The sequence below is a fragment of the Panthera uncia genome, chromosome B1, assembly GCF_023721935.1.
Source record: "Panthera uncia isolate 11264 chromosome B1, Puncia_PCG_1.0, whole genome shotgun sequence".
NCBI lineage: Eukaryota > Metazoa > Chordata > Mammalia > Carnivora > Felidae > Panthera > Panthera uncia.
The window spans coordinates 6,694,853-6,720,404 of record NC_064811.1 but is presented as its reverse complement, the minus strand read 5'-3'; the positions used below and the strand labels follow the sequence as shown (position 1 = coordinate 6,720,404).

The 25,552-nt window shown below is 61.2% G+C and overlaps 1 protein-coding gene across 1 annotated transcript in view; it reads left to right on the top strand.

The window, feature by feature from the left end:
* Nucleotides 1-25,552, top strand: part of WDR1 (WD repeat domain 1) — a 44,107-nt gene that overhangs the window by 16,496 nt on the left and 2,059 nt on the right. Inside the window, exons 4-14 of the mRNA XM_049630306.1 lie at nt 841-988; nt 2,030-2,210; nt 9,801-9,878; nt 10,457-10,537; nt 10,761-10,994; nt 13,581-13,670; nt 15,388-15,542; nt 16,859-16,946; nt 20,500-20,610; nt 22,724-22,897; nt 24,626-24,770. Coding sequence (XP_049486263.1) covers nt 841-988; nt 2,030-2,210; nt 9,801-9,878; nt 10,457-10,537; nt 10,761-10,994; nt 13,581-13,670; nt 15,388-15,542; nt 16,859-16,946; nt 20,500-20,610; nt 22,724-22,897; nt 24,626-24,770 — 1,485 coding nt within the window. The remainder of the gene's footprint in view (nt 1-840; nt 989-2,029; nt 2,211-9,800; nt 9,879-10,456; nt 10,538-10,760; nt 10,995-13,580; nt 13,671-15,387; nt 15,543-16,858; nt 16,947-20,499; nt 20,611-22,723; nt 22,898-24,625; nt 24,771-25,552) is intronic.

The window sequence follows — 25,552 nt, the reverse complement described above, 5'->3', positions numbered from 1 at the left end:
ACCAGGTCCCCAGGACCCCCGCGTGGTGCTCCCCATGTGGAAGTCAGCTTCTCCCTGTCTGCCGCACGGGACTGTGGGCCCCTGGGGTTTGCTCATGGGTCAGGCTCTCCGGCAGCCTCCTGCGGAGCCTTAGTTCGCTGTGAAGCGATGACTAACTTGGTGACGGGACCCTGGCGGGGAAGGGAAGGATGTGCCGCTTCCCCTTCCAGGACCCTCGTGGGCCTCACACGGGGATCCGGCAGCACCCAAGTCGTCTGGGCTGTGGGCTGTGCCTTAGATGCCAGAGGGCGGCACGGGTGGAGTGGAGGGGAGCCCCGGTGGGGGCCACCGTGCGCGTCACGGCATGCATTAGCTCCACACAGCTGCACTCCTTGTCTGTGTGAGCACGGCCACTGCACGGGAGAGGTGGCCGTCACTAGTACTGTCACACTTTGGAAATGAAGAACTTCGGTCCCAAGCGTTAAGAAAGCTGCCTGAGACCCGTGCGCCGCTTGGATCCCCCTACGAGGAAACCACAGTCCCAGAACCAGACCGCTTCCTGATGCCTTGGAAGTGTGCCTCCGCGTGTCTCTGGGCGTTCTGATCCACACCCAGGGTGCGTCATCCAGGTGACTGCTGGCGCCCCCCAGAGACCCGGTAGTGGCCCTCACAGAGGCCACGGGCTCTGATTGACCGGTGGCGGGTTTTGCTTACCTGAGACACGTCCCTCCTCCCAGCAGCAGCCTCGGGCAACGCCGGCAAGCCTGGGAACCCTGGGCGGTGCTGTCCCGGCGTGCCCTGTGCCCACACGGCCCTGCCCCAGGGGTAAACATGGCTCTCGCTACCCCCTTGTGTCCACAGATGTATCTGGGAAGCTGAGGATCTGGGATACCACGCAGAAGGAGCACCTCTTAAAGTATGAGTATCAGCCTTTCGCTGGAAAGATCAAGGACATTGCTTGGACGGAAGACAGTAAGAGGATCGCAGTGGTCGGGGAAGGAAGGGAGAAGTGAGTCTCTGGCTTCGGCCCTCCCTGCCCGTGTCCCTTGGCTTTGCTTTCTTTCCGGGTGCCCCCGGTGGGAGGGGAGCAGTGACACCTGTGCCAGCTTGGACTCGTGTGGAGTCCCCCCGCGGCCCTGGTACCTTCTCTCTGTCTCTGACATCCGTGGCCCCTCACCTCCTGGAGCTCCAGCCGTCATGCCCACAGTCCAGGCTGCAGGAAACGAGAAGGTGAAAGAGTTACAGCTCTCAGGAGCGTTACTGGGGTCCCTCCCAGCATGCCATGGCCACACCTGGCTGCAGGGAGCTGTGCACCCCACCTGAGATGGTCACTTAACGAAGGAAGAGGGGGCAGGTGGCCCGCAGTGGCCACCGCGCTCACGGCTCTAGTGACCAGCGGGGTCGGTACCGCGACTCAGGTTTCTGACGCCGAGCGAGGTCAGGGTTCCCCCCAGGGCACCACGGCCACCGTCAAGCACTTGGAATTTGGCAGGCACACATCTCCCTACTCAGAGGCTATTTTTACTGCGTGTTCTGACAGGTATTAATTCTGCCATAACTTTTCCAGTCATCCTGTTGGTCTCAGCAATTCCGTTTTCATTCAGTCACACGTAGTAACCCCCACGGTACGTTTTTATCAGATGCCAGCTGAGCCCAGGACATCCTCGCCTTTCCAGCAGGGGTGGCGGCTGCTAAATATCTTGGTCCCGCCCAGTAAAACTGTTAGGAAACTGGTAAGCCATAGGGCTACTCCCCTGGCAGGTGTTTCTAAGGCACATTCCACATGGGAGGCCTGTCGGCCTCGACCATATAGACCGAATAGGGATTCCAGTCCCTTCCCAAAGGCACTTGCTCTCGGATTCTCCAGCAAATACTGTGCAGAGCTGAAACCATGGGAGGCCTTCAGCGTTGACTCCTTTAACGAGCGTGCGTGAAGTGTGGCCACGAGCACTGCCCACCCCCACCCCGAGCACTGGCCACTCAGCTGCCCACATCTCATTGACTGTCCCCAGGGTTGACTTTTTCCTGTGACTCCTCTCATTGGGTCAAGGTTTGGAGCCGTCTTCCTGTGGGACAGTGGCTCTTCTGTGGGCGAGATCACGGGACACAACAAAGTCATCAACAGCGTGGACATCAAGCAGAGCAGACCGTACCGGCTGGCAACGGGCAGTGACGATAACTGCGCCGCGTTCTTTGAGGGGCCACCGTTCAAGTTCAAGTTCACAATCGGCGTAAGTGGACTTCCCCCTGGGGGTGGCTTGCACGCGAAACCAGCAGTCTAGACCTGCAGCTATGGCAGCTGGGTCGCAGGCACGTGCCATTAACGTCATGACGTGTTGACGCGTGGACGGAAGTGGAGTTTACAGGGGAACTTCACACACGAAGCGCGTGGGGCAGCACTCGAGCCCCCGGCCCACCTAGTCCTGCGCTCAGGCCCGCCTGGATGCTTCCAGCAGGGAGGCGCTCGCCCCGGGAGAGGTGTATGTTTCTGGGGTTGCAGGGAGGGTGCGTCTCTGATGCCGTGTGGCCAGGTGAGCGTTCTGGCTGGAGGAGCCTTGTCAGAAAGGGGTGGCCCAGGCCTGGCTCTGGTGGTGCCAGCTTGTGACCTGCTGAGCCTCCCGAGCGGTCGAGGTGGCGAGCTTCCGGGGATACCTGGATTTGTCTCGTCTGGTGAGGTGATGAGGGCAGGGTCCCGGCTGGAACGTGACATGTGATGAAGAGAGTTAGATGCTTCGACTCTCAAAGACTCGTGCTCTAAATGCCTTAGCGGAGCATGTCCTAGCCCTGCACATGCTCCCTGACTGCGACGAGGGTCTGAACCTAAGCCTCCCTTTTCCCGTCTGCAAGGTGGGTATGGAGGCATCGATACCAGAGCATTTTAACCATGAACTTTACTGCACAGCTGCCCGCGGGTCCAGAGCGGTTCCTTGCCCTACCTCATGGAGGATTAAATGAGAGAATGCCCTTAAAGAGACTCACTGGGGCCTGCTCTTAACTCCGGTGACTAACCACAGTGATTCATGGATAGCGGACAGGGTGTGGCTAGAAAGGATGATGACACTTCCTCAGCAGGTCCCCCACAGGGCAGCACTGGGGCAGTGGGCGGAATTTGCTGTCGGACACTGAAGGGCTCTGCAGGGGTTCCTGCTGGTGGTGAAACAGGCTTCCATCCGTCCCCGGGGCCCTTGAGCAGGGCCTGGCCGGCTGCATGGGAAGCACAGCAAGGCTTTCTGTGCCCTGCAGAGCGTGCAGCTCGGAGGTCCCTTTGCAGCAGTCCGTGTGGCTGTCTCCTGTGGCTGCTGCCTGGCTTGTAGGTGGTGGCGGCTTTGTTGAAGGCTGTGGCTCGAGGTCCGTGCTTCCTACGTGCAGGCGGACGTACCGTGGGATACAGGGTGAGCGGTGAGTGCTGAGTCAGATGGAGTCAGATAACTGAGCGTCCTGCCTCGCACCCAGGAGGGGAAGGAGGACGGAGACAGGAGGTTTCTGTGGCAACAGGAGGTCGTCCTAGCTCGTCTCGGTGAAGCTGTCCCTGCCCCCAGGTCCCCCCCTCCGCCTCCCCCGCTGTTTGATTTCACTTGGCTGTGATCTGGGCTCTGAGCTGGTGGGGCTCCCTTCCCCGCCCCGGGAGGGATGGTTTCCTCTTCGCAGATGGAGAGAAAACCCGGCAGGGAGCCGCTCAGTGGCAAGTAAGCGGAGCCAGGTTTTGAGTCCAGTCAGCTTGAGCCTGTGACTTCACCCCACTGCCAGCCTTCTCCACGTGCTCACTTGGGGCCTCGGCCAGAAGGCCCTTCCGTTCCGTTTTCCTTTCTAATCTGTAGAACACAGCCCTCGCCCCAACACCCTGGCCCGGGGCGGGGGGGGGGGGGGGGGGTGGTCAGGTGCGGACGTTTGCCCAGAAAGGGCACACAGCTCGTCCCCACAGTCTGCCTGTGGAACCTGTCACCCGCGGGTTCTGCGTAAGGACCTGGGAGAGGTCAGAAGGGCTGTGGGCCGGGAATGGGGGGCACTGGGTGGCCGCCCAGCGCGGCAGCTGGCTGGCTCTGCGACCCTCGGGTGGGCGATTGGCGTTCCGGGTCTCTTCAGGAGACGGATGGTGACGGCCCTCCTCCGCCGGCCCCGCCGAGCTGTGGGCGCACGTGAGCTGCTGGTGAACGTCTCCGTGTCCACGAGGAGTTCCTTGGGCTTCCGTTGGAGAAGATTCTAACAGGCTCAGTTGGCCTAGAGGGTAAAGGATGGGGAGAGCACTTGCCCCCCGCCCCCCCCGGCACCCACCCAAAATGCCTTGTAAAGTGTTGACAGCTTTGTAGATGAGTCTGACTTGTGCACGTGTGTGTGCCCTGGAGCCTCAAAACCCCGGAGTAAAGCTGGAGTGGATGGCTGGCTGTCCACCCGTCCAGGCTCCAGCTTCTTGCCTTCTTCCTCTCGAGCACGTTTAAGGCCATGGGATAAGGGTGGGCACGTCGGGAGCACAGAGGAGCTGAGTTCCAGTTGCCCCGAGAAAGAGCAACCAAAGAGGTTGTGCTCTCAGTGTCAGCACGCACTGAAATAAGCCGACGGCGCTCATACCCGAGGGGAAGCGCGGGGGTTTCGAGACAAACCAGAGCGACCATACTCACTCACGTCAGACCACCTGCCCGTCCTGCTGGCCTGAGGAGGGGAATCAAATTGCTTTCCTTTTTTGTTCTCGCGTTTATTGGTTTAAACCAGCCGCTCATGTCGTACAGAGGGAGTATAGACTCCTGGTTCCTCCAGGCCTGAGTCCTGGATCAGCGTCAGCCACCCTCTGCTGAGCCCTCAGACTCTGGGTTCAGCGTTAGTGTTCCTTCGCCTAAAACCGCAGCGAGCCCAGGAGGCTGTAGAAACACAGGGTGGGGGAACCTTCACCTGAATAGGCCCGGGCCCACCCATATTTCAGAGGCCGTGGGCCCCCCCGGCCCCCTGGGACCATAGGAGGCCGGGTGTAGGACAGAGGCTTTGGGCATCGCCGTCTCCGCCCCTGGCCCTGGCGTTCTGTGGGTAAAGGTAGAGGTTCCCTTTGAGGAGCTAAGAAAGAAGGGGTGGGTGGGCCCTTGCCCACTCCTCTGCCGCAGGCATGTCTTCCCCGCCAAGCGCGTCCCTGCAATGGATGCGTCTGGACGGGTGAGAACCGGCCCAGCTGAGCATCGTCCGCTGGCCTGCCGCGCCGATGCACCTGCCCGCTGGGGTGCTCCGCGAGTCTCTGCCCCCGCGCTTCCTCCTCCGTCCGGTGAGCAGGCTGGCCGCCCCGGGCCGACCGTGGACGCCCCTTCTGGAGCAGGCCCTTCGGAAGACTGCGTCCACATCCCGACCCGCTTCCAGGTGTTGTGGTCGCTAGGGCAGTTTGTCTAATTCAACGATTGCCGAACCGGCACTCCTGTGCCCCGGGCCTGCTTCCGCAGGCTGCGGCCGGCTGACCTGGAGGTGGAAACTTCCCGCCCGAGTGTGTGAGAGCGGAGGGAGCCCCTGCGGCGGGGGGACACCTGGTCTCCTCTCCTCCCAGGTGCGGGTGCGGTGCGGTCGGCTGCTCTGGGAGCGGCTCTCCCCTGCCGCCCGTGGCGTCTCCCCCTCCACAGGCGGCTCCAGGCGGGGGCGTCCCACGTCCCTCTACACAGCGGGAGGGGACGTGAGCTACAAATCTGTCTTCGCTATTATTAGAACTGCTGCCTTTCCAGACCGTGAAGTAAAATTGGAGCTCTGATATGCAGGATTTTCTGGTGGTGTTTCTCCCGTTTCCTGACTCACAACAGGGCACGAAGCAGCCATATGGCTCCTTCGAAGTGTATCGGGGGCCTGGGCTGGGCCCACAGAATGCCCTGCCTGGTCAGGCCTAGCCTTTCCGCCCTCGTGTGCACTGGTCTTGCTTTTCAGAGAGCTGTGGGTGCGTTCGCGACGGGTGTGCTGGCGGGCAGCAGGGCACGTCCCCTCCCCTGCTTCCTTCCTGGCCTCCCGCACAAGCCGTGGCCGACGGCAGGGTGACTGGCCCAGCCAGGCTCAGACGGAGAAGCTTGCTGTCGCCTTCTCTGGTCCTCTTTCCCCGGAGTCCGCGGTAGCTGAACCAGTCTGTCCAGGGTGGCGGGAGAGGCAGGCAGAGGGTAGGGGTCACTTTGGTGCTTCTCAGCCAGGCTGAGGCTGGCGAGGAACTTGGCGAAGGATGCGGTGCGGCCCCTCGCACCACCTTACAGGGAAGACTTCAGAGCGGGGGGGGGGGGGGGGGGGGGGCGGGGTGGGGGGGTGAAACAGACCGAAGCAAGGCGAGGCCATGTTTCAGAAACCCCTTCTCAGAGCACTGGCTGTGGAGGCTGGGCTCGGGGAGGGGGGAGGGCACCAACGTTGGAGCCTGTTCCTCCCTCCACGAGCTCATGACAGGGAACAAGGCAGGTGGGCCTGGGGCACGTCGCTGTGAGTGTCAGTAGCAGTCGAATGTTCAGGGGACGGCTGAGGCCAGCGGAGCCAGGGAGGGCTCCCAGAGGGGACATCTGAGCTGACCAGCTGGAGTCAGGCCAGGGAGCCCCGTGGTGCTCTGACCCTATCAGTGACGTGGGCTCAGGTACATTACTTATTACCTAATGGCTTCAATGACTCCGTGTTCTCGGTGTCGAGAGGGGGTGATGGGGGGGGTCAGGTGATGATGGGGAGATAATGACAGTGGGGCGTTCTGGGGAGGATCCACTGACCGGGTCCCCGCCAGAGCTCCAGTGAGTGTTCGCCGTGACTGATGGGCGGACAGGATTAGACCGGACCCCGAGGGCCTTCCACATCAGGGGATGGGGGATGGCCTGTGCTGTGACTCCTCTGGGGGGTTGGGGAGGGGCCGGGAGCCCCCGCTCAGTAGGTGGTGGCTGGGTTAGGCAGCCGCAGGAAGCCTTTGGATGTCTGAACCCTCCCTGTGAAGTTTCCCCAGACCCGGTCCTTCTTGCACTCAGGCCTCACCTCCCCGTGGAGCGGGCTATTTTTAGCCCTCACTTTTTTGGTTAACGGGCTGTTCACTGCCGTCTCCCTTTAAGTGGGCTATTTCGGGAGCAGACATCAGTCTCCGGCTCATTTGGGCTCTTGGCTCAAGCTGCAGGAAAAGCTGACGGGGAGGAGTTTCTAAAGCCCGAGGCCTTGGGTTCACACAGCGCCTGGGCCTCGGCTTGTCTGCCGTGCCTGGCCCGCGCCAGACCGGCCGGGGCTGTCCCACAACCTGCCTTGTTCCCGGGCCTGGGGAGGGAGGGGCATGCTGCGTTCCAGCAGGGAGAAGGGCCACAGACCCACCGTGTGGTGTCCCCTGTAACATCAGGGGTACTGAGTGCTCTCAGAGACCCGATTCAGAGAGATGGGGCGGAGGGTCTGGGGAGAGGCTGTGGCAGCACAGTGGGATCGCTCCAGCTGTTGGCTGGACCTGGGCAGGTGTGGGGCTTGGGTGTCCGGTGCCCTTCAGGAGGGTGTCCTGACTAAGGCCGGCTGGGGTTGGGATACGGGGACATTCCTGTTCTCTAAGGGAACCGGCAAAACTGAAGTTTGCTACGAGGCGGAATTAAATGATGGCTGGCCAGCTAATTCATAGTATATTCCTTACGCCCAGTAAAGGGGAATCAGCACCCCACCGTAGCCCCCTATTTAGCCCAGGGTCTGCTCCATTTGTCGTGCATGCTTTTGGTGTCCCAGTTTGGGGGGCCCTGCTTCCCTGGGCCGGCCGCGGCTGGATGGACAGCACCTGGGTGGCTCCCCGCCGGAAGGCCCCAGAGCCAGTGCAGTCAAGTCCAGAGCTCTGGAGGAGAAATAGGAGCCCCGGGTTCTCTCCCAGCCCTCTTGTCTCCTGGGAAGTGCCTGGAGGCTCCCTGAAGCCCTCGCGGTGGTTAGGTGGCGGGTGACCGGTGATGGTGGTGGAGGCAGAAGCAGCCAGGAGGGCTCGTAGGATCCTGGTTTGGAGAGCAGTTTGGTTCCACTGTGGCTCACGTTGCTGGACTGCTCCTGCTGCTGGTCTCGGAGCACAGACCCGGGAGCAGGGAAGGCCAGCCTTAACACAGATAGGCACACACAGCAAACTCAGGTCCCTGTCACCCCGGTGGAAGCTGGGCCCCGGGAGGCGGGTGGGTGGCCTGTTCGTAATAGGGACCGCCTCCTAGCGGTCGCACAACCAAAGCCAAGTGCGGGCTGAAGCCGTGAGCCCGTCGTGCCTCCGTCAGGGGCACCGGTGATGGTGCCCCAGAGGACAAGTTCTTCGGTCAGAGCCAAGTCCCAGCCCCATGACGGTGCTCACCAGAAGGAGGCAGGAAGGAAAGCAGGCTGTGTAAACCAGCCACCAGCATCGCCCCCCTCGGTGCTCAGGCTTTCTTGTCCCAGCTGGTCTCTCCTTTCTTGTCCCAGCTGGTCCCTCGAGGGTGACCTGGCCTCCCCACCCCTGCAGGGGGTCCCTCCCGGTGAGATGTGGCTTTGGCTGCTTCTGGCCTACAGCTGAGGGAAGGGGAGGAAGTGCTGAATAGGAGGTGCCGGGCCTGCTTTGGGCTCCAGCTCAGGACGGGGACCGCATCTCGTGGGGCCTGAGCGCCTGGCCTGGAGCCAGATCGCAGTCATGTGGTGCTGTGGAGCGAGGGCTGCCTCCACCAGGGAAACCCGTCCTCCCCCTCCCAGCTGGACTTTGCAGACACATGGATTCCTTTGATCCCGGCTCTGGGGCTCCACTGCCCGGGAACCCAGCCCCGACTTCTCCTTCCTGGCCTGGGTTTCTTCATGAGGACAGTGGTCACGGTGTCCGTGAAGGGTTGTGACCGCAGGAGCGTTTCGGATGACGCGTTCCACGTGCCCTAACGAAGTTCGGCAACACGCGGCGTGATCGCCAGGCATTTGTTCTCGTTTCTGGAAGCCAGAGCCTGAGATCCAGGTGTCCCCAGCTTGTTCCTCCACCCCCCCGACTCCTTCCCAATTCTGTTACCTCTGGGGTTCTTTGGCTCAAGGGAGCCTAACCCCAGTCCGCCTCTATCTGGGCTTGTTCTGCCCCCCCACCCCCCCCCCACCCGTCTGGGTCATTGCATTAGGACCATGCTAATGACCTCATCTTGATTGCTTCTGGAAAGACCCTCTTTCCAAGTGAGGTTTCCATTCAGATAGCACCAATTCAGCTTGTGTCTTTGGGGCATAATTCAACCCATAACATGACAGACACACATGCGGACCCCTCGCACGCAGCTCCTGATTAAGTTGAGTCAGTGCTTGGCTTTGGAGGGCACTGTGGGGCAGGTGATGAGTGGGGGGTTTTCCTGAAGGTTAGCTGTTTATACCCACAGAAGCAGTTAACCCTTCTTACCCTTGGGAGAGCTAATAGTGCTTGCCAGGGTGGGGAGGGGCAGGGGGTGTTTAGAGGATGTTTTCTTATACGAACCCTCGATTTGGGAAAGAGTGAGTTGTTCCTCTAGGAAAGGGACTCACCCCTGGAGGGTCACTTGGAGTCTTACTCCCAGGAAGTACATGACCATCGTTGAATTTCTGGTTGTTAGCTCCAACCCAAGGTGCTGCACCCTGGAGACTCAGCCAAGAGGCCTCCAGGTTCTGGACTGGAGTTCTCACTGGGCCCCTGAGGGAAGAGGGCGGGTTGTGTCTGCCAGAGGGGAAGGAATGCACCCTGAGTGTGGGAATGGGGAGGCCTGGCCCTCCCAGTGAGTCAGGGGCTGCTTCAGACTTGTTTATTTAAGCCCTGAGGTCGTCCTGTGACCTGGCAGTTCACATCGGCAGCCAGAGTGGATGTGTGAAGCAGACTGCATATTTCATAAAGAACTTTCCAGAACCTCCCGTCGTCAGGTGGATAACTGTACACTTTCCCACAGGACCACAGCCGCTTTGTCAACTGTGTGCGATTCTCTCCTGACGGGAACAGGTTTGCCACAGCCAGCGCGGATGGCCAGGTGAGGGCTGAGGGCGGGGGCGGGGGCTCATCGATGGCCTCCCAGTGGTTCAGGGCAGGCAGACCCTCCAAAGCCCGTCTTCCCATGAGGAACTAGAACTCCCCCTCCCTCCCGCTCCTGGAAGGCGCTCGGGTTACTGGGTTGGTGGACCCCTTTTCACCTCTCCTTTTGTTTTCTATTTTTGGAGAGAGTGTGAGCGGGGTGAGGGCAGAGGGGGAGAGAGAGAGAATCCCAGGCAGATTCTGCGCTCAGTACAGAGCCTGATGTGGGGGGTCGATCCCCCAACCCTGAGATCACGACGTGAGCCAAAATCAAGAGTCAGGTACACAACTGACTGAGCCACACAGGCCAGGCGCCCTACCTTTCTCCTTTTTAATAGAGCTGGAAATCCCGTTAGCACTCGTTTTAGGTTGCTTTTTTTTAGGAGTCACAGTAGCAGACTCTTGACGGTAGAGCCGTGGCAGGAAGGGCTGGTTTCACGCACAGCTGGCAAGAGCATCCTCACACCTGTGACCCGTGTGTGTGTGTGTGTGTGTGTGTGTGTGTGTGTGTGTGTGTGTGTGTTTATTCCTCAAAAGATCTACATCTATGATGGAAAGACGGGAGAGAAAGTGTGTGCCCTGGGAGGAAACAAGGCTCACGACGGAGGCATTTATGCCGTGAGTACAGATTTGTCTGCGGCTGTGGTCGGGCGGCATCTGTGTTTGCCATCATCAGTGAAGAGTTGGAAGCAGGGGCGGCGGTGGTGGGCTTCAGGGTCCCGTGGAAAGGGTGTCGTGGTCCCAGCGGGTCCCTCCCGGGCTGAGGGCTGTGGACAGGCTGCTTCCTGAGGCCCCTTCCCACTCTGTTCTCTGACACGTGGTCCACTGTTCCATTTGACAGATCAGTTGGAGTCCTGACGGCACCCACTTGCTTTCTGCCTCCGGAGACAAAACCTCTAAGATTTGGGACGTCAACGTGAACTCTGTCGTCAGCACGTTTACGATGGGCTCCACCGTCCTGGACCAGCAGCTGGGCTGCTTGTGGCAGAAGGACCACCTGCTCAGCGTCTCCCTGTCCGGGTACATCAATTACCTGGACAGAAACAACCCCAGCAAGCCCCTGCGGGTCATCAAGGTGAGGCTGAGTTAGGGGCCGGCCCTGGGGGCTTGGCAAGTGGGACGTGCGTTCAGCAGAAGTGAGAGTCCAGATGTCGAGCTCTCCTTGAGTTTCTAGAAGCGCCAGGATTCAGGGCCTGGGTTGTTGGACGGTGGCCCTCACCCTGCGGTCAGGAGCCCCTCTGACCTCCCTGGGGCAGCCTCCCTCACTTCGGAGCTTCCAGGTGTAACACACGGAGCCCAAGGGCATCGCTACAGACACGGAGGGCCCGCAGAGAGCCTCAAGGAGGATCAGGAGGCCTTGGCGCTGGACCTTGGCGTTTAGGTGGCATTTGAACGTGGGAAGGAGAGACTTTGGGTTTTGGGTGGTTCAAGCAGGGAAGGCCCGTGGCAGGGAATGAGCTTGGAGAAGCAGGTGGACCTTAGGGTACAGAGGCCTTGAATGCCCAGCTGGGAGTTTGTGCAGCAGCAAGCCACGGGAGGTGGTAGGACCCTGTCCCCGGCTCCCGTCCTGTCACCTGCAGGCTTCCTTGGGCCGGGTGATGCCCAGGGTCTGCCCCCAGTGCCCCTCCTTTGACAGGGATGAGTGCGTCTTCTCCCGCCTTAGCCCTTGTGATCTCACTATCTCTGGAAATCAGCAGCCAGGCAAGAGCCAGGAGCTCCCTGAGGACAGGGCGGGCTCTGCTGCTATCCCTGCAGGCCTTGCTTCTGCCCAGGAGTCAAGGGAGGCATCGTCCAGGGTGGGAACCACTGTGTCCCATTCAGGTGCGGATGCTGCGTGGAGAGAGGACTGACCCACTGCAACGGCCGCATCTGTCCTCACTGCTGGCCTCGTGCCATCTGCTGTCATGAAGCTTCACCCACCTTGGCCCTGAGGACGGGGCATGGGGACCCCTCCTTGAGTTAGGCCCCAGCCTGGTGTGATGGACGTGCCGTGAAGGTGTATCCGGCCTGACACTGAGCGTGGGGGCGCTGGGGGTGGGCCCCACCCCAGGACACAGTCACTTTGCTGGGCCTCCACATGTGATGGGGAGAAATTGCTTGAGACATTCAGGCATCGCCATCAGCCCACCTGTGCCCAGGAGGGCGGTTTCCCATAGGCCACCAGAAGCACAGGGACCACAAGTTAGGCTTCCGTTCTCCCAGGCCAGCTCAGGGAATCTTGTGGGCTTTCACAGTTCTCAGAAGAGACTCCTGGCCCCGTGCCTGCCAGTGTGTAGGTGTGTGAATCCCAATGTATCTGGTGCCGATCCTGGGCTGCAGGGGTTTCTAAGCCACATGTGGGAGCTCAGGAAAAGACTGGAGTCAGAAGAGCAGTTCTCAGACTTGGTTGCATGTTCAGATTTAAAAAGGGCTGGTGCCTGGCTTGCCCCAGAGGGACTGGGTCATCCCTGTAGGGATGGGCCTAGGTGCTGGTACTTGTAAACACACCCAGGGGATTCTCCTGTGTAGCCGGAGCACCGATTCTCAAGGGAGAAGGTCCATCAGGCTCATCCGATAGGGCCAGCTTGTTAAAACACGGCAGCTGGGTTCGTCCGTGGACATCTGTGGGGCACGCGAGAGCCCGGGGTTCTCACAAGTTCCCAGGTGAGGCGGCGGCCCCAGGCAGGGATTGTGCACAGAGCCCCAGGGCATCTTACCGAGTGCAGGTCCCGAGTCCCCAGGACACAGGTGGACGCCCAGTGGGGCAGACTCTGGTCTGAGGACCACACTTAAAGTGTCAGGGCTGGCAGGGCCCTGTCCTAGAAGGAGACAGGAGGTGGGAGTAGCCCAGTATGTCCCCTGAGAACTGTGCACCGTTCCTCTGAAGACACTTGCCGCATCATGGCAACAAGTGGAACCCCACAGAAAGCTTGGAAGTTCCTGGGTCGGGGCCTGTGCAAAATTGTGCCAACTGTCAGCAGAGCATTACTGGGAAAGGCCCTCCTCCCGCCCCTGGTGAAGGGGAATCAGTGATCGGGCCCCCCACCCCCTTAACAGTTAAGAGGGATTACGTGTCCCCTTTGCAGCAGAGGTCCGGCTGTAGAGTCCTCTGTGCCTGCCACATTGCCAGGCAGGGAGGTTGGGGGGGGGGGGGTCAGAGCCCTCGAACAGCTTGTGAGTTACAGGTCTGGGAAGAGAATAGGCTGTCAGCAGCACCCCAGGACTGCCTGGGTCTCTTTGGGTGGCCCGGACGCCTCTCCACCCGCCTCTGAGCGCCAGACCCAGCGCCGAGACCCGTCTGTTAGCTGCTGCAGCTCCACAGGTGTGAGCAGCATTTCCCCCTTGTGGGGGCGCTACTGAGACGAGGCTCTTGGCTCCTGGGCTCCCTTAGATCCTGTCCTTGGCCCGGGTTGAGCTGAGGTACTAGGAGGGAAGAGGCTGCACGATACGATTTTGTCACCTGCTCAGTCAGCTGGGGATAAAGCCGACCGGGGCTCTGGGGAGGCGTTGCAGGCACGCGGGGGGGCCGCCGGGTGTTGCCACTGACGTCAGCGGCAGTGTCGAGGGTCTTCCGCCTCTTTGTCACCCAGGGACGCGTGTCAGTCAGTAGAGGGTGGCTGGCAAGTTGCAGCGGCAGGTGCTGTGCTCTGCGCTCACCCTGCCCCGTCCGTGTCCCCCACAGGGTCACAGCAAGTCAATCCAGTGTCTGACGGTGCACAAAAACGGAGGCAAGTCCTACATCTACTCCGGGAGCCACGATGGACACATTAATATCCTTTGACTCACAGAGCTGGCTGTGGGGCCGCTGGCAGGAGACGTGGGAGGTTTCTGTCCTCGCGGAGCCAGAGGCAAGGACAGCCAGGTGGCAGCAGCAGGGCGCAGCCAGCCCTGGCTGCTCAGACGGGCCGTGTCCACACTGGGGACAAGGCTGCAGCCCAGACCTGGCGGGTGTCACTTTCTCCTGGGCGGCTGGGAGTGGCTCTGGATGGAACTCTGGACCAAGCTGCCTCTCTTCTGCGTGGGCCCCTTGAGCGGCCCGATCCCTCTCATAAGCAGTGAGTCAGGAGTCTTAGAATTCAGCAGAAGCTAGAACCTTTCAGGACGGTCCCCTTGTTTTAAAAATGGAAGACTGAAGCTCGGAACGCTCCAGGGCCTTCCGCAGACTCACACTGCTTGTGGGCAGCAAGGGACTGGAGCCTGTTTCTCCCTCTGGTGAGGTTCCTGACGGTCCCTGGAGACTTTCTCTGGAAGCACGTGAAGCTGCCCTCACAGCCGCACTGTTTGTGGCCTGGGGCCGGTAGCCCCTCCCCCTCAGGATTGCGGTCCATAGGGTGCTGGGTGGGGCCCGGGCAGGTCATCCAGCTGCTGGCGCCGTGTGAAAGGCCTGCCCCTGTGTGGACTTTCCTAGTCTGCGTGCTTCTTAGCTCCTGGAAGGGGCTGTCCCGGAACTGCGTGCTCCTTCCTCACCCCTGCAAAGCCGGCTCATCTCTCCAAGGCTCTGCGGTTTTCAGGGGAGAGATCCGGCTAGGGAGGTCTCCCCACACCCCGGGGGAGGGGGCACATAGGTCACTCTCTACCCCGTCAAATGTAAGGAGGGTGGCATACGGTGGGAGCTGCATTAGAATCAGAGGCAGAGAAGGCTCTAGAATCTGTCTCTCCTGGAGCAGCGTGCCATCTTCAGCTGCCCTGGTGTGGCCCCCCTCCCCTTCCAGGTCTGCCCCGGCATCGGAGCACACCGACATGAACCCCCAAGGCTCCCAGGTACTAATGTTCCCTCGGGTATGGAGGGCTAGGGTCTCCATCACAAGAGCATGTCAACAGTGGAGCACAACTGTAGCTTTCTGATGGGGGTGATGATCTTCATTTAAAGTGAGATTTGCGATTGTTCGTATGAAAGAGAAGTCCCATAGCTTAAAACACATCTTCTACCGGAACACCCCAAACCCACGGTCTATAAACCTGCCCTGCCAGGTGGGTCAGCCCCGGGCTGTTATGTGGCGGTCCTAGCTGGCCATCAGCTTGCGTGGGGAGGGACCAGTCTCCTGCCAACAGTCCCGGGCTGCATGGCCCGCCGCAGAAAGCAGGCTGCAGCATGGGCTCAGCCGCACAGCGTCCCGTCCTGGTGACAAGTTACTGGCCAGCCTCCACTCTGGCAGGGCCCCGTCCCCTCGCTGCAGGAGCCCGTCACGGGGGGGGCTGTGACCCGCGCACACCGTCAGCTGGTGGGGACTGGTGCGGTCCCATGATCGGCTCCCGTGGCCTCAGGTTGCACTGTTTGTAACTCAGCGTGTCCTCAGTGGCCTGCTCGCTGCGACACCAGAACGCCTGTCCTGGAATTGAGACGTAAACTCGCCCTGGGCTTCCCCTCGGGCCCCGTGCCCACGGTCCTGTCCCGAATATGCTGCCCCAAGCGAGGGATGGCCAGGCCTCCCCAGTGGGGCCTGCACCGTCTCCTGGAGGTGGCCTTTCCTTAACCCCCCGCCCCACATTACTGGGATTCAGAGACCGGGGAGAACGACTCCTTCGCCGGCAAGGGCCACACGAACCAGGTGTCCAGGATGACCGTGGACGAGTCTGGGCAGCTGGTGAGCTGCAGCATGGACGATACGGTGCGGTACACCAACCTCATGCTGAGGGACTACAGGTGAGCGGGCCGGGGCCGGAGCGCGCGCCCTGGAACAGGAGGCCCTTTGCCTGCAGAGCTTAGTGCTGCCGATGACACGTGGCTCTTCTCAGCACTGTCCCCAAAGGCTCCCGGGGCCAGGCCTTCGGCCACGGGCCAGGTTAGAGTCCAGGTGGCCCACGTAGACCATGATGGGTGTAGACTCTGCCTGGGAAGTAGGCAGAACATCTCAGCCCGAGTGCCTTCCTCATTCTGTTCCTCAACAGCGAAGGAAGGCAACAGAGGAGACGAGGCTGCCTTGTGGGCTGTTGGGAAGGCCCAGCAAGGCCCTCGAAGGCCCCTGGCACGTGGCAGGTGGCTCCAGAGGACAGACAGGCACCCAGGTGATCTGAGTGAAAGGCGGTGGTGTTTCGTCTGGCTCTGGGGTCTTGAACTGGCCGGCCCCGGAGCTGGGATAGCGGCTGTTAGCAAATAGCCTGTAGCTTCCCGTGCACAGTGGGGAGGAAGGAGAGCAAGGTCTGGCTCGTAGAAGCACGGATGGGGCACCTGTCTCCCCCCACCCCCTGCCTCCCCACTGTGCTCCGTGTGCGGACCCCCGTCCCTCCAGGCTCCTGGAGACATGCTGGTGACCCTCACTTGGATGCGGTGTGTCCCCCCCGCACCTGGCAGGACCGGGCCTGGAGTCAGCCGAGCCTCACGGTAAAGGGCAGAAGCTGGCCCAGAGCCCGGCGTCCAGGCCCCAGCCGCCCTCCGTGCTGCCCCGTAGTGACCCCGCATCAGCACGGCCCCCGTGAAAGCCTTCCCGGGAGCTGCACGCGGTGCGGCGCCCTGAGCCTCACCGGAGGGAAACCCCGAGCCACGTGGACCTCGCATTTGGCCTGGTCACAGGGGTGTGTGTGTGCAAGTTCCCCTAGGGCATGGTTTCAGGGCGTCCGCCAAAAGCGAACACAGGATTTTCACCCATGAACGTGCCAGCTTCTTCGGAAGGGTCACCGTGCTGAGCAGAGTGGCTGTGTGGCTGCTGGCCTGAGGGGTGGGCTCAGTTCAATCTGTGCCCTGGGAACGCCAGGGATGGGGGCCGACAGCTCGTCAGGGGCCCCCTTCCTTACTTCCTCTTGCCTGCCACCAGCCCCTGTGTGATCTCTGGTCTCTGTCCCAGAAAGGGTCCTTCCTCTGTGGTCCCAGGTCTCCGCTCGTGGCTCCTGTGGCACGGACGGAGTAGAGCTTTCACTTCCTACCCCGAGTTGCTCGGGTGTGCAATGAGTGTGTGGTGTGCTTAACACGCACACTGAGCCCCCGTGAGGCGGGTGTAATGCGTTTTCCCTTGTCTCCAACAGCGGGCAGGGGGTTGTGAAGCTGGACGTCCAACCCAAGTGCGTGGCTGTGGGCCCTGGAGGCTACGCCGTGGTCGTGTGCATCGGGCAGGTAGGTCCGCGTCGGTCTGGCCAGAGGGAGCGGCGGAGCGCCAGGTCTGAGGTCCGAGCTGTGCTGCTCTCCCGTTTGACAGGAGCTCTGACACCTGTCTGTACCGAGCACTGCACGTGTGTTCGCTCAGTCGGTCCTCAGCAGTCCTGTCCTCTAGGACAGCATCATCCCCATTTTATAGATGAGGAAACAGAGGCACAAGGAGGGTAAGCTCTTGCCCACGGTCTGCGGCAGACGGAGGGCAGAGCTGCGATTCGTACCTGGGCAGCTGTCGCGCATCAGGCATCCTGTTGCGACCGGCGCAACAAACACCGAGATCAGGGTCCTGAGGGTAGGGGAACGTAAGACAAAAAAAAGAACAGAAGCCAGTTTGGGAACAGGAGGGTCCCCTGGGCTGATGGCCCAAGTGACGGCTTTATTGTTGCTGTACACAATCTTTTGTATCAAGACTCTTATGGATCAGGTCATTCTAAGAATAAACAGGTTTCACATGATCGCTGCCAGCCAAAACATTTAGTTCTGTGTACCTTCTAAACGGGTCACAACAAGACCTTGTTGATAGATTGCTAGCAAAACACAGTTCCCATGTTTGTTTCTCTTTGACCCGGGGTAGAAAGGGGGGTAACATTACTGCCAACACCCACAGACCACAGGCTTCAGGAATTAGATTTCTCAGCCTTGACAAGGCTTTCGTATGCCTTTGCAAGTGGGGGGATGGGAGGGGGAACCACCGGGTTGGCTGAGTCAACAGGGAGCCGTTGCTCGACCCAGTCTCGGCCTGGCACCGGGGTCCGGCCTCCCACGGCACCCCCCGTGTCCATCGGCCCACAAGGCCTGCTGGAGGCACAGCAGGGGCGGCGTCCTCCTCACGACAGGAGTTCACATCCCAGCCCCGAGCCCTGGAGCCGTGTGATTCCATGCACGTTCGTCGCCCTCTCTGGGTTCTGCTTTTCTCCTCCCTCCCTGACAGCTCACGGGGAGGATTTCGAGGACGTGTGGGTCCGGCCCCTCGTGCCCGTGTAAGTTCGTAAACGAGGCCGAGGCAGACAGTAGTCTGCTCTCTTCCCCAAGGCTGCGTGATGGCCGGGGCACCTGGGCCATTCCAGCTGTGCAGCCTGGGTTCCTGTTCAAGACGGGCCACCTACACACCTGATCTTTCAGCATGTCAGCATCTCTGGTCTCTCGACTGAGACCCCAGCCTGACCCGCTCCATACCACGTCCTGCTCCGAAACAGGCGGCGCGTGTCCGCAGACCCAGGCGTCCCGCCATGTAGATCAGGGAGGGCAGGAGTGACCGAGCCAGGAGCGGGTCCCCGATGGCAGGAGCGACAGCCCTGCTAGAGAAGCCGCTCCGAGTAGCCGCCCCACCCCGTGCCGCGCCAACGGACTTCCGCGTCCCAGATAACAGGAACTTCGGCCGGGCGATTACCAGGCAGCCTGGGTGGTCAGTGGGAGAACTGCTGGAGTGAACCGCGTGGAGCGCTGTGGGGCGGGGGAGGGGGCGGGGGAGGGGGCACGGAGAGGCAGCCTTCCAGAAGGATGGGCGGGGCTGGGCTCTGTGGCAGGGCCTCAGGCGGCAGTTTCCTGCCTGCGGAGGGCCGTCCTGACAGGCCCTCCTCCAAGGCTCACGGGGGCGAGGCGTGTGCAAGCGGGTCAGGGGGGCCACGGAGCACAGCGTCGTTCCGTGCCGTGCCGCTGCTGCCCTGGCCCTGCCCCTCCCCCACTCCGGGTAGGAAGCTTCTCTTGAACTCCCCAGTGCAGGCCGTAGGGTCAGCGGAACATGCCAGAAGGGGGCTGTGATTCTAGGTCAGGAAACAGCCAGGGTCCAGCCTCGTCTCAGATGCTCACGCTCCTAAGGCCTCCCCCGTCGGGTAAACCCAGTGCCCACACCTGCTGGGCGGGTGACAGGGGCAGGTTGTTCAGGTGCATTTTCATGTCTCAGTGAGGGTACCGGCACCCACCCACCTGCTCCTCTTCCCCTGGCCCTCACCCCATAGGACACCAGAAGCAGAAGCCACTGGAGAGGGGGGCGGGGGGGACAGCTGGCAGCTCGGGCCAGGGTGCGGTGGGGTGAAGACAAAGCTGTCCCAGATCAGGGCCATGCTGTCTGGGAACAGGCCAGTGAGCTGGTGGCAAGAGGGGAGGCAAGGAGCGAGTGGGGGTGCAGGGCGGCAGAGGGTCCCCACCAGATGGCAGGAGGTACGCTGTGCTAGCCGGGGACGCTGAGGTCTTGTGGGCCCGGATGTGCGTCCCAGCTTGGTGGTTTGTTTTCTGGGTTTATTTTGGTTTTTTTCCTGTCTTTTATTAAAAATTTTTTTTTAATGTTTATTTTTGAGAAAGAGCACATGAGTGGGGGAGGGGCAGAAAGAGGGAGACCCAGAATCCGAAGCAGCCTCCAGGCTCTGAGCTGTCAGCACAGAGCCCGACACGGTGCTCAAACTCACGAACTGCGAGATCATGACCTGAGCCGAAATCATGGTGGCTTAACTGACTGAGCCACCCAGGCGCCCCACAGCTTGGTTTTGCGAGTTGTGAGGCCTCAGACCTGTGGCTCTGGGTGTACCCGTTTCTCCTCGCACGGTGGGTGGGGTGACGGTGCCCTCTCCGGGGTGGGGGAGGGGCCCACAGAGCGTGCAGCACCATTGGCAAGGCTGTGGCACACGCTGCGTGAACTTCAGCGGCTATTTTGCTTCTGGCGGGGACTATATTTGATAATGTTGAGGCACCTCCAGCGTCTTTTAGCCTGGGAGGCTGAGTAGGTCTGTGTGCGGAGCCCCTCGGTGGGGCTGGGACGCCCAGGCGCTCAGCCCTGCCTGAGGACTCCGTCCTGCCCCCGACGGAGTCCGAGGAAAGCAGGGACGTGCTGCCAGGGGGCGCGGTGGGGCGCCTCCAGCCGCCTCTCTGTGTGCCACCCGCGCGCGCTGTCCTTCCCGCTCCCTGGGACCAGGCGCGCTCTGGAGGAGGCCTGTTGGGGGGAAAGAGCCTCCGTGGACGTGGGCCTGGCTCTGCTCTCTGCCCGCTGGCGCCCACCCCTGGGGCCCGGTTTTCTGTCTGGTAAGACGGGTACCAACACCGTCTCCCCAGCCGCGGGGGACGCCCGTCTGACACGTTGGAGGTTTCACACGCTGCAGATCGGAGCTGCGAAGGGGGTTTCTTTGGACCTGGGAAACCAGAACTGAGAATCGTCGTGTGTCCCGTTCGTTCCCAGTGTTGCCTTAGAGCCAAACGTTTGTGTCTCTTGAACCTCGTGAGAACGCTGTTCGGCAAGGCTCGTTTACTGTGTAACGAGGAAGGGAGTTCAGATGGCAGATGGCTTCCCGAGGAGTGGGTGCTCGTAGTGGCAATGGCAGTAACGTGGCGATGGTGACAGCAGCTGGTATTGTGATACCGTGACCAGGAACTGTCCCTGTCCCCAACGGCTAGCAAGGGAGGGCGCACGGAACCAGGGTCCCAGGGCCCCCGCCCCCCAGCGAGCTTCGGGACAGAGCTCAGAGCAGGGCCGAGCAATCTGACCCTGGCCACTGCACCTTGACTGGTGGACTGTGCTTTTCAGATCGTCCTGCTCAAAGATCAGAAGAAGTGCTTCAGCATCGACGACCCTGGCTACGAGCCCGAAGTCGTGGCGGTGCACCCCAGCGGTGAGACGGTGGCTGTCGGGGGCGCGGTAAGGCTCCCGTCCCTCACGTCCTCTGCCCTGGCTCGTCTGGGTGGTTTGGGGGTGACACGAGCCATATGAGCGCAGGGCTGACCCGAGGCAGGACGGGAGGGGAGTGGTGGGGGCCCCAGGCAGTGAGCTCAGGTGGGGTGGTACTGGGCCGGAGGGCCTGCGGCAGGAGCCATCGGCCACGTGAGTACTTGGGGCACACGTGACTTGGCATGTTGAGAGGACCGGCATGGATGAGCTGGGCTTGCAGGTTGTAGAAGGGAGCGTGACGAGAAGATGCTCAGCGCCTCGGAAGCAGCGCTGACCCGATAGGTTCAGGGTTTTCCTTCAGTGCTGGCCCTGTCTTGCACCGTGTGGCGCTCCCGCTCTCTAAACCTAGAGCCGCGGGCCCGGTGTTTGCCCGCCAGGCCGAGGCAAACCGGTTCCCTTCTTCCCGTCTGGTCCTGGGGGGCCCCTGGCGGAGGAGGTCCGGCAGACCTTCGTGCCTCCAGGGAAGGAAGCCTCCGTGTCAGAGACCGGCCAGGGGCCGCCTGCTCCCCAGCCGCTTGAGGACCCGGGCATCAGCTGCCCACCGACAGGCGCTCGGCCGTCCTCATGGATCCGGCGTGAGGGTCGAAAGGCTGGCCTGGGGGCGTGGCTTGCACCTGGCGCGTGGGGTGCATCAGCTCCACGCTGGCCACTCCACTTGTCCTTGCTGCCTGTCCGTGCGGCAGCAGACGTGTCCCTGTGAGCGCGGCTGCCCCTCCACGGGGCGCACCGCGCCTCCTCCCACCAGGCAGCCCAAGGCCGGGACTGGGCCACAGCCCCGGCGGTTCCCACAGGGCTCCCACCCGGCCCAGACACCGTCTCCGTCGGCCGGCGCACCTGCAGTCCCAGTGGTCTTTCCTGGGCCCGTCCCCCGTTCCTTTCCAGGTGCTGTCCTCTGGCAGGTTCTGAGAAACAGGTTTCACCTTTTTAGGGAGGAGCTCACAGCCATGGTCCCGGGGTAGGAGGTCAAGGTCAGATGTGGGGTTTGAACCTGGTGTTCCCCCTGCAAGGCCGTACCGCTGTGCCCTGCTTATCAGACCTTTACTGTTTCTCTTGAAAAGAAAGATGGCTAGTTTGTCGTCCCCTCAGCTGGTACCCCGAGGCCTCGGCAGCTTCCATCTTTCCTGGTTGTCTACCACTCCTGGCCTATGAATCGCCATGATGGCACAGGACATACGTATGTCTATACCGAGTTTCCCCACGTCTCACACACACTAGCCGTCTTGGTTTATTTTGATGACCTTGCAGCAGGTGGCTGTCCCATCACGTGCTTGGCCCAGTAGTGGACATCGGTGTGGGCCTCCCAGGATGTGCTTCATGTGCCATCTGTGAACACAGGCTTTTCCTTCGCTGGAATGTGTTCCTCGTGGGCAGTGTGCTCACGAGACGTGGAGCCCCGACCCCTGCTGCATTAGGCATTGGATGGGCTTGTCGCGTGAGCTCCGGGACTCCCGTGCTCAGGAACCCTGTGGGGGCTGGACGTGGCTGTTCCTCCCATGTTAGAGGCAGAGAGGAGTGCGTCGTGGACATAGCTAGGAGACCTGAGATTGTCTGTGCCACACTGACAGCTCCACTGCCCCGAGGGGGCGGGCTGGCCCTCCATCTGCCTCCCAGGGCAGCCACAGGGCATCCTAGGCAACAGCAGGCTGGACAGAGCAGGGGCCTGGTCGGAGTGAGTTGGTACCTGAAGGAAGCAGGGCAGGGACAGAGCACAAGGGACAGGCAGTGTGGCCAGAGGGGACAGAGCCAGACCAAGGGCCCTCACTGGAGTGCTGTCATGTATAGGTCATTCTCAGAGCTTGGCCTGTGGTCACCTGTGTTAGAACTTACTGGAACATTTATGAAAAAAGGCAGAATCCTGAGCACCCAAACACAGAGTCAGAATTGGGGGTGCCTAGCATTCTGCATTTCAATTACCCTCCCGAGTAATTCTTCCCACTGTGCTGAGCGAGCCCTGGGAACTGCTGAGAGGTTTTAGGAGGGTGTCAGGAGCGTGCGTGCGTGTGTGTGTGTGTGTGTGTGCACACGCCTGTGTGCACTCGTGTGCACACAACGGGAAGTGACCTGCCGCTCTTCTGTCCTGCAGGATGGGAATGTCCGCTTGTACTCCATCCTGGGCACCACGCTGAAGGACGAGGGCAAGCTCCTGGAGGCCAAGGGCCCTGTGACCGATGTGGCATACTCCCACGATGGCGCCTTCCTCGCCGTGTGTGATGCCAGCAAAGTGGTCACGGTCTTCAGCGTCGCTGATGGTTACTCGGTGAGTGGGCGGGCCACGCGGCTCTGTCCCCGTGCCGGGCGGTGCAGATGGCGAGTGGGGAGCCACGGATGCCCAAGACCACGTGGCACCCATGCTCTCAGAGCTGAGTGACGTAGGGCAGGGAGATACACCCTGTCGTCCAGGAGCTTGTGGCTGGTTAACGAGGCAGAACGGTTGCCAGGAAGGGCCCCGGGCACCGGCAAGGCGTGCTGGGAAGACAGACCGATCGGTCACCCGGATTGCCTGGCTAAGTGACTCCTTGTCTCAGGGACCTTCTTTTTCGCCAAGGTCAAAGGGCTGAGACTAGATTTTCCTCTGGAGTCTCACTGCCATTTAAAGTCTTGGGAAGGTGGACACTGATCATCCCAGCACTGTTCGTGTGGGGGCAGGGCGGGGGGGGGGGGGTTGGGTAGGAAGCTGGGCAGCGGCTCAGCGAGGGTAGACGTGCCTGGGCCTGGGAGGACAGCCAAGGAACTTCACAGCCAAGGGGCGGGAGCGTTCATCGTGGGGAGAACTCGGGCCCAGAGCTGTTCGCCCCGGTTCACAGACAGGGGACTGAGCTCAGCTAGGGGTTCTGTCGCTTGCTGTCTGTGGCCACAGCAGGGGGCACTGGCTGGGGGGTTCCGGGTCCCTGGGCCCTTCAGTGTGCCAGCCCCCGCACTTAGGATGGGTTGGAACATGGCAGAGGCTGAAGAATTTACCATCTAGATTCTGCCATTAATGTCTCGCTGTGTCCCCTCATCCATCCAGTCGTTTTCATCTTCATTTTGGGTGGTTTTAAAGTAAACTACAGACGTCCGTATGTTTCCCCGTAAATACTTAGGCTTATGTATCGTTAACTAGAGGGGAGTCTCCTTTTAGTTGATGTCTTTCCCGTAACGTCACTTCTGACGGCAGGTGTGAGCAAATGCAGGTATACGCTGGAGTCAGGCACACGCCTGGAACCCGGACCTCCACGGACATAACACCCCGCCTCCCAGATTTCCTTCGGCCCCCTGACCACGTTCCTCAGACTCTATGTAAATGACTTCGTCTCTATACCGCCCAGGTCTGGTTCACGGCCTGCTAAGTGAGCGGTCCTCGGGAGCGGGACCAGCAGTGCACAGACCAGGCACACTTGGGAAAGAAAATCACCATCAGGTGGACCCTTTCTAGGGAATAAGAAAACGGAGTGCTCTGAAGGAAAAGCATTCCTAAAGCATCAAGGGAAGCATTAGGCCTCGTCCAGCTCACAGCCTCTGTCCGGGCCCCTGCCCCCAGCCTGGGCTCCAGGGTAGAGGGCAAGTGTGTGAGGGGAGAGGCAGGCCGGCCTCCCTCTGCCCCGAGCATTCACTTCACTGAGTGCTGCCTGCACGGAGCAGGACCCCTTTGAGCCTGGGTGGCTGTTTCTCGGCAGGTGTTCCTGTCCCCTCGCTGGGCCAAGGGCTCAGTGTGGACCGCACACACATCTAGCGCTTCAGGATAAGTGCTGTGATGCAGGGGGCCCAGGGGACGCAGTGGCTGCTGCTTGATGTTGGGGCGCTCCTTCCTGGGCCTCAGTTTCCTCCTCTCACAGAGCAGCGGGCACCGCGGGTTCTTCTGAGGCGTCCGTGAGACGTGCACAGTGCCTGGCAGAGAAAGCGCCTCTGAAGTCGACCCTCATTGTCACCGCGAGGGCCGGGCGAGGTGACACACGCCACTCTGGCCTGAACCCTGACTACCACCTTTCTGTTCTCACCCCGCGACTAGGAGAACAACGTCTTTTATGGACACCATGCAAAGATCGTCTGCCTGGCCTGGTCCCCAGACAACGAACACTTTGCGTCCGGCGGCATGGACATGATGGTGTACGTCTGGACCCTGAGTGACCCCGAGACCAGGGTCAAGATCCAAGGTGACTCTCGCTCCCGCCTCGGCTCCCCGGGCCTGAGTGTCCCGTCTGTTTCCGGGGAGTTGGCCGGGAGGCACGGTTCCGTCTGCTGCGTTCTGCCGGCCCCTGCCGGACACGAGCGACCAAGCACGCTCGTGTTCCCAGCGTGAGAATAGGTGGTCTCCGTCCACAGGGCACGGGGGTCACTCTTGACCTCTCCTCCTGTCTTAGTCGTTGGGCCTCCGTGCCAAAGCATCACAGGCTGGGCGGCTCAAACCACAGAGCGACTGCTCACAGCTCCGGAGACGAGGTCGGTGTGGCTGGAGGGGTGGGGGGGCTCTTCGAGGTCAGACACTTCTCGTCGGGCCTCACGCGGGGGGCAGGAGCAGTGCTCCCGCTCGTGACCCCAGCTCTTCTAAGGTCCTACCTCCTAATACCGTCGCCTTGGGCGCTAGGTTTTCAGCATGCGGTTTTTGGGAGCAGACGCCAACACTCAGACCACGGCACTTCCCTTCCCCCTCCTCACCCCCTTGCACCAAACGCTGAGCAGGGTAGATTCTCCGCCCATGGTGGGCAGTGTAGTGGAGCCTCATGTGGCCTTCACGCTTTCCTAGCACCCCCCCCCTTTTTAAAAACAGGTGAAACTATTCTCCATAAGTTTTATTTAATGCAACACATTTTTTCTGCCTGTGGCTCCGTAGTCACATGTGGCTCAGAGCCCTGGGAGGGACCACGCCTGTCCGAGGTGGATCTGAAATTCTGCCTGGTGACACCGCTCCCCCCCCCCCCCCCCCCCCCCCCCCCCC